Source organism: Lutra lutra, chromosome 3 (assembly GCF_902655055.1).
Source record: "Lutra lutra chromosome 3, mLutLut1.2, whole genome shotgun sequence".
Taxonomy (NCBI): domain Eukaryota; kingdom Metazoa; phylum Chordata; class Mammalia; order Carnivora; family Mustelidae; genus Lutra; species Lutra lutra.
The window spans coordinates 200,608,145-200,622,111 of record NC_062280.1 but is presented as its reverse complement, the minus strand read 5'-3'; the positions used below and the strand labels follow the sequence as shown (position 1 = coordinate 200,622,111).

Here is a 13,967-nt window from a genome sequence, read left to right as displayed (position 1 = left end):
CGTGAGTCCGCGCCGCGCCCGCGCTGTCACGTGACCCCGCGGATCTCGCGAGAGCACGCGGACACGACGTCTTCGCCCCGGCCGGTGCCCGCCTCGCACGTGACCCGAAGGCACGTGACCGTGGCTCCACGTGACCCCAGCTACGGGCTGCGGAGGGGACTGCCGGCTTGAAGCGGAAAGAGGGCACCGGCGGCGCCGGGGGTGGGGGGTTCCTCAGCGGCTCTTCCCCGTCCGCCGGAGGAGACGGGTGGCTCGAGGGGCGGTTCCCTGCCGAGGCCCGCGCCGACCGGGGCCGCCCGAGAGCCTCGACAGGGACCATTTGCTCCCTCGGGGCCCGGGCACTGTACCGGGGGCTCCTGCCGGCCGCTGAGTCGCAAGCGACCGGACGCGGGGCTGAGAAAGGCGGGACTCGAACACGCGGACTGGACGCTGCGATCCCCGTCAGCCCCACGAAGGACGGAGCTGCGGGTGGACCGAGGCGGAAGGGGATTCGGAGGTGGCCGCCAGCCGTGACCCCTGATGGAGGACGGGCGGGGGCGCGGCGCGGGCGTCGTTCCTGCGGGGGCCGGAGCCCTGGTGCAGCGCGCCCCTCCCTCCTCTCCCGGGAGGGGAGCTGGCGGCCTCCCCGCTGCTGGAGCCTCCGCGGGGCCCCTCCCCGGCGCTCGCCCTTCCCCGAGCCCTTGGTTTCCCTAGAGGCTCCCCGGGTCTGCGCTCATCGCGACCTGGAGCTCCGGCCGCACGCCCTTCCCCTCGCCCACCGCCCCGCTTCGCTCGCGCAGTTGTGCAGACCCCGAGTGTCCTGGCCCCTCCTCCTCGGCCCGTCCTGCTGCCCCACCCAGGCCTCCGCCCCTCGCCGCCTCTGGAGGTGTTCCTCGAGCCCGAGAGGCGCATGCGTTTACTGTCACCACCGGACAGTCCTTGATTCTTGGGGCTTTTCCCCGTAGTTTCCCACGTGCTTGCTTTTAGTTAACTCGCCCCGTCATTCTTGTCCAGCTTCTGACCTATCAGACTTCCCGAGGGGTGTGCCGTTGAGGACAGTGGCAGGGCATGCGTGTCCCCCCACCAGCCCCCAGACTCCGTTCTAAACCAGTTTCCTTTATTAATGCTCAGGGGCAGGAGTTAGCAGTTCTTAAAACTACTTTGGTAACGGCTGTTGACAAATAAGTAGATACTTTGCAGGTAACAGTAATTTGCAGGTTCCTCCCTGTGAAGAAAGAAATTACAGATGAGAAGGGGGCGTGAGGACGGACCCTGTGATGCCGGGACTGCCATGTGCTTGGAGACTCAGAAGACGGACAGTCCTGGGAATAATCAGTAGATCACAAGGTAACAAGGTTTAGGACGGACTGACCGTGTGAACCGCGGGCAGCGACTGTTAAGGGGCATGACCTTTGCTCTTGCCCGGTCGTTCATCATACGGGCTGCACCATTTGGTCATATTCCACTTTCGTAAGGTATCGTAAGATACCGGTCATTTCTCCTTTGCCCAACAAAGACTGGCAGACCCCCGCGGAAGGGTGAGGGTCGCCAGCACCGGGCCTGGAGGAGGCAGGGCGCTGCGAGGTGCCCTCGCAGTCAGTGGCTGGGTCTGTACCATGCTGTCATTTTCTACCAGGACACAAGATTTTTTCACTTCTCTTTCCCAATTCTCTTGCCAATTTACCTCAAAAATATTTACTTTGGCTTATTAATGGTACAAAAGGCAAGTAGATCACGGCTGGAAACTAATTTAAGTTACAGGGTGAGTCAGTGAGGAACACGTCAGGAAAACGGGGAAACTGTCAGCGTGCAAGTGAACCATGTGCTCACGGGTGGGGAGAGAAATGAGAGTCCTGTCCCCCACACGTGTGAAGACCAGCCCTCTCCTTTAGGACGCTTAGACTGCCTGTGCTTGTTTGCGGTTTAAAATAACGCCACTGGGGCGCCTGGGTGGCTCAGTGGGTTAAGCCGCTGCCTTCGGCTCAGGTCATGATCTCAGGGTCCTGGGATCGAGCCCCGCATCGGGCTCTCTGCTCAGCAGGGAACCTGCTTCCTCCTCTCTCTCTACCTGCCTCTCTGCCTGCTTGTGATCTCTGTCTGTCAAATAAATAAATAAAATCTTAAAAAAAAAAAAAAGAAACCTCTTTAAAATAACGCCACTGAGAACGTCTCCACGCCTTGCGCACACCTCTGACAGCTTTTGGGTAGATTCCTTGAAATACTCCAACATATAGTCTTCCTTTCAGATGGTTATGAAAAAGGAACTCTCATAAAAAAAGAACCAAAACACTTGCTTTCTTGGAAAGCGGAGTAACGCACACAGCTCCAGTCACTTGCAGGAGTAACTGTGTAGCTTCAATTAAGCTCACGTTTCCAGTGACACACTCACCTGGTCGTGGCCTGGGGGCCCTGGGGTCTGGGGTGGTGTCACCTAGGGCCTGTGCTCGTTTGAGAAATGAAATGTGGTTAACCAGAGCCCTTTCCCAAGAGTGGAGACACAATGGGAACTGAAATCAACACTGATATTTCAACATTTGTAACCCATGATGGTGCTCATAGGGGATGGGGCAGGTCCCGCTGTAAGACCACAAGGTCACCTGTGCACCAGCAGAAGGATGTTCGGGTTGTTACCAGTAAAGCTGCGATGAAAAACCAAATCCACATCATGGGGCAGACAAGGCTTTTATTTCTCGTGGGTAAACACCTCAGGGTGGAAAAGCCGGGTCTTCAGGGAGTGCGTGTTTAAGAAGAAACTGTCGGAGCTCTCCCATCCTTACCAACAGCCTGTCAACACTTGGTATCCCCTGTCTTTCTGATAGCTGTGTAATTGTCTTGTGCTAGTTGGCATGAGGACTAGCGAGATGAAAAGGTCCATGTGCCTCATCACCATTCACATATCTTCTTTGGTTAAGTGTTCAAACTTTTTCCTCATTTTTAAAAAAAATATTTTATTTATTTATTTGACAGAGATCACAAGTAGACAGAGAGGCAGGCAGAGAGAGAGAGGGGAGCAGGCTCCCGGCTGAGCAGAGAGCCCAACGCGGGACTCGATCCCAGGACCCTGAGATCATGACCCCAGCCGAAGGCAGAGGCTTAACCCACTGAGCCACCCAGGTGCCCCTTTTTCCTCATTTTTAAAGTTTATTGCTGTTTGTGAATTCTAAGTGTTTTTTAAACTATACTCTGAATGTGCTACTTCCCCGTCCTGTAAACATTTCCTCCCATGATGCAGCTAGCCCTTTTATTTCTTAATAGTATCTTTCAAAAAGCAAAACTTAAATTTAATTAAAATTCAACTTCTCGATACTAGTTTCATGATTGATGCTTTTTGTGTCTGAAAATCTCTGCATTTCCCAACATTACAACGATTTTCTCTTATGTTTTCTTCTAGAAGTTTTATGCTTTTAGCTTCTACTGTTGGGCCCATGATCAAGTTAAGTTTTGGGGATGGTGTGAGATAAAAATCAGAGTTCACCCCCTCCACGGATGGACAGCTCTTTGATGCAAAGACTAAGCCTTAGTTCCCTTGGCGCCTTTGCTGCAGGTGGCGCAGCTGCACGCGGGTGGGCGTGCGGTGACGCTCCCGCTCGGTTCGGCTCCTCCGTGTCTGTCTCTGGCTTCAGAGCGAGTCTAAATTAGGGACATTTAGCTCTCCAGCGGCTCCTTCACAAGTTGCTTTGACTCAACTTCCATGTGCATTCTAAGATGAGCTCACCGTGGTGTGAAGGAGACCCTGCCGGAACTCCCGCGTGGGACTGAACGCGCCCATCAGGGGAAAACAGACCCTGACAGGACGCAGCTCTTTGGTTCTTTGAATTGTTTTCAGCGATACTTCGCGGTTTCCGCGTCCGTGTTCTTGTGCAGTCTGTAACTTCGGCATTCCACACATTCTGGGTACTGTTGTGAGTGGGGTTGCACCTTTGAATTTCATTCTCCAGTTGTTGCTTGAATGTGCAGATAGAGTGGACCTTGGTTTAGCGACCTCTCCTGACTTTGCTGAGTTGGCGTACCCGCTCCAGCGGGAGCTTTGTTCTACCCACACGCTCGTGTCACGTGTGACCCCTACTTCACAGACTCCCTCCCACCTCTATGCGTTTCCTTTCTCCTTCCTGGCTCGGCGCAGCGGCGACCACCTGTCCTGGCTGCGGGGGGAAGCTTTCAGTCTGTTACATTCAGCATAATGTCAGCTTCAGTCTGTAGATGCAAATGTCCTTTCCCGGCTTAGGGAAGCTCCTTTCCATTCCTAGTTTGCTGGGAGTTAAGTCAACAGTGTTTCATGTCATCGATGCTGCTGTTTTTGAGATGATTATGTTTTTATTTCTTTTTTAGATTTTTAAATGTTAACCTTGCACTTCTGCACCAAATTTTACTTGGTTTTGGTGTACTGCGGATTTTGTATACTGCTGGATTCAAATGGCTAATATTTGGCGAAGAGCTACTGGTCTGTCTTTTTCTTGTAATTTTCTGTCTTGTTTTTGTGTCGGGATAATGCTGGACTCATAAAATTGTTGTGAGGTATCCTCTCCTTTGTTTCTGAAAGACTCTAAGATTGGTGTTGCTTCTTCCTTAAAAGTTTAGTAGAATTCACCAGGTACACCCTCCAGTTCTGATCTTTTTTTTTATTTTTTCTGAAAGATTTAAAATGTCAGATTGAACTGTTTTGTTTCTTCCCATGTCCATCTGGACAGCTTGTGAATCTCAGGGAATGTGGCCCTACCACTTTTTACCAGTGTGAACGACTCACAGCCTTCTCTGCAGGAACAGTGACCATGTCCTTTCAGTCCTGGTATCCACAATTTTTGTTCCCTCTCCTTCAGCTAGTCTGACTAGAGGCTCATCAGTTTTGTGGGTCTTCTGCATCTGCTCGTTTTCTAGTTCTTTAATTCCTACTCTCATTATTTCCTTCCATTTATTTTGGTCTTAAGTAGTTCTTCTCTTTCTAGTTTTTAAAGGTGGATGCTTACATCAATAGTAATTAAACCTTTCATTTTTAATGTAAATGTTTGAAGCTATAAATTTCCCTGTACTTCTTTAGTGGTTCTTTAAAATAAACTTTTACATGGTGTGTTTTCCTATTCACTCAAAATATTTTCTAATTTTATTTGACTCGGGTTACTTAAAGGTGTGCCATTTACTTACATCATCTATTGATGCTAGGATTATTGGATTATTTGTTTAGAAGTGTATTGCTAGGGACGCCTGGCTGGCTCAGTCAGTGGAGCACACGACTCTTGATCTGGGGTTTGTGAGTTCAAGCCGCCAAGGGTAGAGATTGCTTAAAAATAAGATCTTCAAAAAAAAAAAAAAAGTGTATTAATTTCCGAAGTTATTTACAGTTATCTTTGTTAGATTTCTGATTTAGTTTGTGGTCAGACGACAATGAGACTTGCTAATGTCCCACCACAGGCCTCCCTTGGTGCACATCCCCGTGACTGGCCGGTCACGTTTCGGGTGTGTCCTGATTTTGTCTGTCGGCTGCTGATGCCCCCGACCACAAGCACAGCTTTGTCTGCCTCCTGTTGTTCTTCTCCGCTGTCAGGTTTTGCTCTGTGTGTTCCTAGAGGCCTGCGGGGTCAGGGTTCAAGGTGACGGATCTGTCTTTTCTCTTTCTAAAGTTGGCTCTTGTTCTTGGGGCTGCTTAGTATGAATGAGGCTGCTCCAGCCTTCCCGACCAGTTTTCGTGGTGGATCACTTCTCTTTGCCTATTGTACCTACTTACCACGCCTGTCTGGTGGACGATGGAGGCGTTGGTCTGAGTTCTCGGCCTGGGAATCATCGTCTCTGCTCTTGATTCCCCGTCCGCACCTCCTTGCCCTCCTGTGGGCAGATCTCATCTGTGACGTGCATCGACCCCACTCAACCTTTTGTGGCGGCAGTATGGAGCAGGAGAACCTTCGCACACAGTAACTCAGAACAACCCCACGAGCCAACTAGCGTTATCCTCTTCAAGAAGACAGGAAAACTGGGTCCAGAGAATTTAAGTAATTTTCGCAGGGGCACCCGGATGGTGACAGAGCCAGGGTCGGACCCCTGAGCCATCTGACTTCAAAGTTGCAGCCTGAAAACCATCTCCCACGGACTCTGGTGCTTTCGAGTGCTCCATCACGGAGAAGCAGACCCAGAACAGCACATGTGCGGGAGAATGCCAGGTCTCAGCCTGTAAAGCAGTGGACCCTGATATGTTACGTCGCTGGTGACTAGAACCCTTACAAGTCTCCTCCGGTCTTGAGCCCGTGGCTTTGCACTTATCTGTGTCTGCGACTGCATTTCCATAGTGACCTGTCTCAGCAAAACCACACGTGTGTATGAACACACACATGTAAACACGCACACGCCCCTCTCTCCCGGAGCCCCTTCCTACGTCTGTGCACAGCTGCTTGTGTCCTCTCCCAGAAGAGAGGCTGCCTCGCCCTTGCCTCCACCTGCCACTGACTGTGCCATCAGCAGGGGCCCTGGTTACCCCAAAGCCGGATGTTTCCCAGCTCCTGGTGCAGGGGCCCTCTCTTCCCTCAAACCCCTTCCTTGGTTCCTGGCACCCTCACCCGTGTTTATTCTCTGGCTCCATCCATACTCCTCTGTCTCGCGGCGGCGCCTCGGCATTCACTGAATGTGTATGGACGTCGTGCTGCACGCGCAGGGCTGACGTGCCTGAAAACTCTCCCCAAGATGGATGCGTGGAGCCCAGGGACGGCACCGCCAGAGCTAGGAGCCGAGGCCAGCCCCGTGACCCCGATGTGCCCCGAAGTCAGATAAAGGGGAGACGGCACGGTGAGCGCACACAGCCACGGAGCCGGAGCTCCAGACTGCGCGGCCCTTTACCAAGCCCGAGAGCCCGACGACCTGGAAACCGGGCCTCAGAGGCGCAGGACTAGATCCCGTGGCCATAAGAGGGTCTGCCGTTCAGCTCAGGGTAGATCCAGTGGCCGCAAGAGGGTCTGCCGCTCAGCTCAGGCTCTCAGGAAACCAGAAACAACTGTCCAATGCAGAAGCGCACACAGCAGTGCGCCCTGGGCAGGGGCGAGGGAGGCCACAGGGCTCGTGGCCTGTCTGCTTAGCCAGTTTCTCTGAGAGCAGGAGAGACACAGGACGGGAAGATGCGAGGGAGGGAGAGCACTTCCCAGAACAGAGTTGGCGGGACAGCACCCAAAACTCTGGAAGAGAAGACTTAAAAAAAAAAAGGTTTTAAAAAGATTTTAGGGATGCCTGGGTGGCTCAGTTGGTTAAGCAGCTGCCTTCGGCTCAGGTCATGATCCCAGCGTCCTGGGATCGAGTCCCACATCGGGCTCCTTGCTTGGCGGGGAGCCTGCTTCTCCCTCTGCCTCTGCCTGCCATTCTGTCTGCCTGTGCTCGCTCTCTCTCCCTCTCTCTCTGACAAAAAAAAAAAAAAAAAAAAAAAAAAAAAAAAAGATTTTATGGGGCGCCTGGGTGGCTCAGTGGTTAAAGCCTCTGCCTTCAGCTCAGGTCATGATTCCAGGGTCCTGGGATCGAGTCCCGCATCGGGCTCTCTGCTCAGCAGAAGCCTGCTTCCTCCTCTCTCTCTGTTTGCCTCTCTGCCTGCTCTCTCTTTGTCAAATAAATTAAAAAAAAAAAAAAAAAAAGATTTTATGTATTTGACAGAGAGACAAGCAGGGGGAGGGGGAGAGGGAGACACAGGCTTCCCGCCGAGCAGAAAGCCCAATTGTGGGGCTCGATCCCAGAACCCCGGGATCCTGACCCCAGCCGAAGGCAGACAGTTAATAATTGAGCCACCCAGGCACCCTGGAAGACTTCAAAATTTGGGGGAAAAAATGCCCAATAGGTTGGTTACAAAATGGCAGTGGACTTTGGAGCTGGACACTTACAAAGCCTTCACAGTTCTTAGGAAACGGCTGGGGCCTAGAGTTTTCTCGGCAGTCCAGTCCCTGGAGCAGGAGACAGGCAGGGGTCCAGAACGAGCCTCCCCTAGGCGCTCTCTCTCAGGGTGTCGGGGTGGCAGGCAGGGCTGCGTGGGGCCCCGCCAGGCAAAGGCGCTGGCCCACCCCAGCGACGGGACAGGATGAGGCATATGTTTCGTCAGCAGAGCAAGCAGAGATGGCAGCAGAACACAAAGCCACCATCGGCACGGTGACTGGGGTGGGGACTTGGAGTGCAGGGCATGTGGGCGGGAGCTGGGCAGTCTGGGCACCAAGTCCGGGTGCTGAGCCTTGGCTCCGGGGGGTCTGTGACACCCGCCGGCAAGCATTCGGCGTCCACACAAAACATGCCAGGTGTACTAACACAAACACGTCAACGTACAAGTCTCCCGACCGAGGGCTCAGAAACTGGGAGAACGCCGTGGGGGGATATCGCGGGCCTGACGTCCTCTAGTTCCTAGTAGATTCTCCTGAGAAACAGCAAATTCAGGGGTCAAGGAAACGGAGGTTCGGAAAATGACAGGAAGTAATGATTCGGCCACCGAGCTGGGGCCCATGACGGGAGCCGGTGGGGGCACCACTGTTTTTCTTAATTTGTCATTAATCTTACTTAGTGTTGTTCAGACAGAAACCCCGACAGTACAAAGGGTACGCGGTGCAGAGTCCACTCTGCTCTGTCCCTTGCCCCCCAGGACGCCACTTGCACTGCCCCTCACACGCACACGGCCACATGCCGGTGGACATGGAGAATGCTGTGATGCGATGGCGCCGGGGCGGGCGGCAGCACAGGGCGGGCAACTGCCTGCAACCGGAGGGGGTTGGGTTGAAGGTGCGGGCGAATCCGAAGCTGAGACATGCCTTGTAGGTTTGCTGAGAGACCGTGGCCACACATCAGCACCGAGGGCCCGCTCGGTCGGCCACGCAGGGCTCCCCGCCATGGCTGCCAGGACCCCCCAAGCTGCGACCTCTGCCGGCCCGGCGCCCACATCGGCACCGGGCCTGGCTCTTCTGTTCCCGGGGGAGGAGCGGGAGGAGCGGGAGGCAGGGGAGGCGGGCAGTGCACCTCCCTTCTCTTTCTCTTCTCCCCTGTGGGCAGCAGGGCGAGCGACTGGGGATGTTGGCCACAGGCCTGCGGGAAGCAGCCTTCCCATCCCGGTGGCTCCTCTCCCACCTCCACTGTCCCCCGGCTGTCCCCGGGCCCGGCTTTCCTGCAGCCCAGCACCTCTGGGCCCACCATCGCGGGCCCCTCGCCCTGGGCCTGGAGACGGGGTAGGAGGCTTCCCTTCCACTCACTGCCTCCTGCAGGCCCGTCTCCCTACTCTGTGAACCCCGGCTTCTCGGAAGCACACACCTTCTGTCTAGGCCCGGGTCATCCCAGCCCTCCCACCTCCATCTGCCCCTCCCTCTCCACCCAGACCCTTCCCGACACGCACAACTCCTCACCTGGCTGCCCAGCTCCTGCCCGGCTCCTGCCCACCTGGGTGGCACCCCTCCCACCCCCCGGCTAGGACGCCTCTCTCCACAATGCTGCCCAAACCTCTGCGAGCTCTGAACCGGTACGCCTCAAAGTGACCCCTGGAGCCCACCCTGCCTCCTTTCTGGAAATCCCAGTGGGTGGGCGCTCGCCGCACCCATCTCCTCCGCCGTCTGACACTCCTCAAGCTCGCGCGGAGCAGGCCCACCCTGACGCTGGCCCACGCTCGTCCACCTCGGAGCCCTACCCCGCGCCTCGCGGGCACACCGGTCGGCATGTGAACTTTCAGAGGGCCACGCGTCACTTGAGAAATGAACACATAACTTAATTCGCGGTTAGACTTTTATCCAGTGAGAATTAGAAGAAAACGATCTCGTGCTTCCTCCTTATACTTATGGCCTCGTTTCTACTAACCCTTAAATCTCTGAGCTCCAGCACTTATTTTGGTGTCAAGGAGGGAAACCCAACTGTGGTTTTCTCGAGGTGGTGACTCCCTCCTGCCCGACAACGCGCCCCTCATGCCGCTGTGCTCCCGGAGCGTGTCATCTCCTGACACGATGCCAGGATGGGTTTTCTCCTGCGACTCTGGGGTCCCCTGGTCTGTGTTCGCAGGTAAGGCCGTGTCGCGTGCTCAGACGATGCACAGACAAATGTGAGAGCAGCCTCTGGCCCCTTCTTCAGGCTTTCTCTCTGCTCCCACGTCATTTAAACACGCTTCTCCATTTCCCTGTTTGCCACTAGAAATTTCGTCATCGTTCTGTGGCTACTGAAAACATGCCTTTCCGTTGTATCTTGGGTTTCCCGCTAGTTTTGTGTTCTGATAAAAACTTGTTCTTTTTTTGGTCACCGATTTTTCTCTGGTTCTCTCAGATTTTCTGGGCTCACCGCCTCTCCAGTTTTGTGGCTCCTGCCCCCCACCCCCGCTTCCCGAACACCCCCTTTGTTGGGCCGCATTGGCCTTTCACTGCAATGACACCCTCGCCAACCCTGATTCGTGAGCGGACAGGACAGCTCCACTCCTGAGAGGGCGGCCCCGTCTACCCACTTCCGTGTTTCTCTGTCCACCGTCCTGGACGTGGACTTCGAGTTGCTTAACAGGAGAATGTGTCGTTTGCATACCGCAAGTTTTATTAATGTAATTTTAAGGCCAATTAAACTAATTTTATTCAGAGTTAAGTCTACATTAAATTACAAGATTAACAATTTCTAGAGACAATGAACGTAAAATTTAAGAAGTAGAAATCTATCTGGTCTCTTACAGACCATGCAGTATAGAACAGACAAATGAAAATTTACAAATATAGAAATAATGATACTTCAAGAGTGAGGATTTTCACATGGAAACTCATAAGATGTCGTATTTTAAACACGCATGTTTCAAAAAGGGAGAAATTTTTAATTATTTAGCACAAAATTAAATTATATAAACTTGGTATATCCCAGAAAATATTGCTTTAAACACTTATACCATGATCAAAATTCCTTTGGTAGCTTTTAATCAAAATGAAACATGCTATTATGTAAAATATAAAGTACTTTTAAATGTTACCAGAAAAGTATCTTTGTTACAGTTACGGCACTAATATCGTTGTCCCCTGCTCAGCCTCACCTATATACACACAACATGAAACCAGGTGCCAACAAAATCCTTTTAATCTTTTGTCAAAATAACCTCTGCTTCCAATAGCAAGACTTGAAGTCTCCTGGAAAACTTTACAGTGGCCCCAGCACAGAGCGCGACGGCCATCCCCGTGCAGGGCAGTGAAACCAAACTTTATTCGAGCAATTAAATCAAACAGCAGCTCCCCCGACGCAAAAACAGGGGCTGCTCGACGCAATCTGCACACACACAAACAACGTCCCCCAAGCCCCTGAACAGAAAATTCACAACAACTCAGTGGAAGAAGAACAAAGACGCGCGCGGCTCCCGCGGCAGACACGCCCGGCCTGGTGCTGTCCTGGCACACGAGAGAAGTCTCACGGAGAAACCTCGCTCTAGTCAGTCATCAGAGCGAAGACGTGTGGAAGATACAGGAAACAAACAGATGCCAGTTTTGGGTTGCATAATCGATGAGCCAGTGTCTGACACCGACCGCTTCCTCCTAATGCTCGCCCACGCAGGGCTCTCGCTTCTAACTAGGCGTCCTGCCAACCGCAAGAGCCTGCCTTCAGGAGTCCGCCTGAGCCCCCCGCAGCCCGCAAATGCAGCCCGGAGAGTCTCTGCGCTGTGCATTCGTGATCACGCACACACACACGCACACACGCACACAGGCCAAGCCAAACCTTCAGCTTCCTGCCTCAAGAGCAACATCTCACAAAGGAAACTCTTCTAACCAACATCTTCTCGTCCAATCGCAAACTCAATCTGCATCCGAGCAACAGAAACGATTTGAACACCGAGAGGGTAAGAGGAGAACTGGAGGGAAAGTTACATATGTCGTTTGCAAACCCATGAACTTTGTAAAGGGCAACCCGAGAATCATCTCTTTTCCTTCGAATCCCAGAGTCTCCGTGCTGGCTCCACGTCAGAAGTCCTGGAAACAGCACGGCAGCGCGTCACTGCTCTGAAGGTACATTCTAGTGTCTTGCTGAGAGAAAAACACGTCAGGCCACATAGTGGTACTGATTCGGATTGTCCTTGTCTCTCTCCATATAGTCTCTGTCTATAAGAGATTCAATTCTCTTTTTCAAATCTCCAGGCTGAAAAAGAAAAACAAAACCCCTCCATTATAGCAGCATTCAACTTACAAAGGGGAACAGAACATACGCAGGAAGCACATGGTTACAAGCGAGTGCATGATTATAGGAGATGTACATATCCATATGTCAACAGCGATTGTAAACCAATTACAAAATGAACCCAGTGGAAGTCCCTGCACTTCAAAGACAATGCTAACATTCTCCCTCAATCGAAGTGCTCCCCTGTGAATGGTTAGAGCAGGCCGTGAGGGGTCAAGGGAGACTGCGTTCTTGGCCAGTGCTCACTGACTCCCAAGCACGGCAGCCCCACTCTGGGGGCCACACGTTGCATTTGTTTGACGAGGAAATCTGACGTCGTCTCAGGGCACCTTCATCCTTCGTGAGGACGTGTCTCCCTAAGTCCCGTGCTGTGTTAGCACGTCCTGGCGATCTATGCTCTGGGCGGGGGGGTGCCCCAGACTGCAAGTGCTCCTGTGCTGAAAGCAGATGACGGGCTTTGTGGCGAGGCTGCCTGGAAAGGGCACCCCCGGCTTTGCTGTAGCAGGAAGCACACCTGTGGCACATATGCACCAGCTTCCCCTGTGCAAAGGCACACGGTCCCTATCCAAGGCCTGACCACCTGTTCAGCAACAGATCGTACGTTCACAAGATAAGGGGCCGCTGCACACCTTGCTCCCCGTTCAGTCCTTTAACTGCGGGTCTCTCATCTGCAAAGGGGAACTGAAGCCCCACACTGCCGGAGGCAGGAAAGGACGGCGCCTGCAGCAGGGTCTCGTGACCGTGGAGAATGTGCTGTCTCCGGTGTGCACAGCAGCCCTGTGCCTGCCTGGGGAGACCCCTGCGGCCGCGTCAGTGTCTGCTCACTGAGCCATCTAACCGGGCCCCTCGGAGAGGACAGAGAGTCGGCTGCTCCTGTACCAAACCAGATGGCACGGGATCCCAGAGGAACACGGGGCTGGCCAGGCGCAGGCACTGGAAAGCCAGGTCTCAGGAGAATCCCATCTCTCTCCAGGTGGAGGCTCACGTTTTCAAGTTTTCCCTAATGCTTCCCTACCCGCTGGGACCCCACATACGCCCAGGACAGCTCTCAGTCCTGGACATGTGCACGGACTGAATGGTTCAGGGTCAACTTTCTTACGGACAGAAATAAGGAGGTATTATCAAAACAGAAAACGCTCTGGTGCTCGTCACTGCTGAGTAAATGAGCTGTCTGTGGGATCTCCCTGGGCATAATCTGAAGAGCCACACTACTGAGAGACACTGTCTGGAGCTGCACCGCAGGCCTCCCCTCCCCAGCAAGTACAACATCCCTGCAAGGGCGAGGGTTAGCGACCTCTTATTCCTGTGACGGTGATGGGCAGCATTTGGGATAAAGACTCTGCTGTCCTCACCTGCTGGTTTTTCGACACTTGGTGGACGCACAGGTGGGTTTGTGCAGAAACAATCCCCCGTGATGTGGGACAAATGAGTCTATGGTGTTAAGAACGGAGCACGTCTTTCCAATGCTCAGCACGACACGACACTTTTCATTAAGATAATATACACTTACCTTTACTGGAAATTTCAGCTGATTGTACAATTCAGAAACTAGAAGGTTATGACCGAGAGTCTTCCTCATCTTCATTATCCTGACGATAGCCGCATCGATCTGATACTGTCTGTCCTGGAACACACGCTCCGTGGTGCTGACCTGCTCCTCCACCTGCACACGTGGACACACGATGCGTTATTTCAGAGTGTGGAGTTTGAGGAGAAACTTCTGATGCAAAGAAAGGCCAACCTTTGGGTAAATCCTGTTCTGTTACGCTAGCAAAACCTAGCTTCCCAAGGACAACACGACTTCAGTACCAGACCTTCAAAAATAAAGTTACATTTCCCTCACAAAAAAGCTACAAAACACTATATAAATCCTACATATTCTG

General features: G+C 53.0%; 2 protein-coding genes across 3 annotated transcripts in view; both read right to left on the bottom strand.

Annotated features, from left to right (window-relative positions):
- Positions 1-26: 26 nt before the first annotated feature.
- LOC125095674 (translation initiation factor IF-2-like) lies at positions 27-737 on the bottom strand. The gene is made up of 3 exons (XM_047722071.1): positions 695-737; positions 188-660; positions 27-140 (listed from the first exon to the last, which is right to left on the bottom strand). The coding sequence occupies exons 1-3, from the start codon at positions 714-716 to the stop codon at positions 27-29; spliced, it is 609 nt and encodes a 202-aa protein (XP_047578027.1). The 5' UTR covers positions 717-737.
- A 9,715-nt stretch (positions 738-10,452) lies between these two features.
- The window catches only part of CUL4A (cullin 4A), a 45,478-nt gene continuing 41,963 nt past the window's right edge, over positions 10,453-13,967 (bottom strand). For both annotated transcript variants that reach the window (XM_047720474.1, XM_047720475.1), the window contains exons 19-20: positions 13,595-13,747; positions 10,453-12,045 (exon numbers count right to left, since the gene is read on the bottom strand). In XM_047720474.1, the coding sequence (XP_047576430.1) occupies positions 11,950-12,045; positions 13,595-13,747 (249 nt within the window). In that variant the 3' untranslated portion in view covers positions 10,453-11,949. The remainder of the gene's footprint in view (positions 12,046-13,594; positions 13,748-13,967) is intronic.

What these genes read in the sequence shown, in the direction of transcription:
- LOC125095674 (XM_047722071.1), bottom strand. Translation starts at nt 716, where the DNA reads ATGAGCGCAGACCCGGGGAGCC. An exon ending in GAGCGCAGACCCGGGGAGCC is followed by an intron (nt 661 to 694) that starts TCTAGGGAAACC and finishes GGAAGGGCGAGC; the next exon opens with GCCGGGGAGGGGCCCCGCGG. An exon ending in CCCCACCCCCGGCGCCGCCG is followed by an intron (nt 141 to 187) that starts GTGCCCTCTTTC and finishes CGCAGCCCGTAG; the next exon opens with CTGGGGTCACGTGGAGCCAC.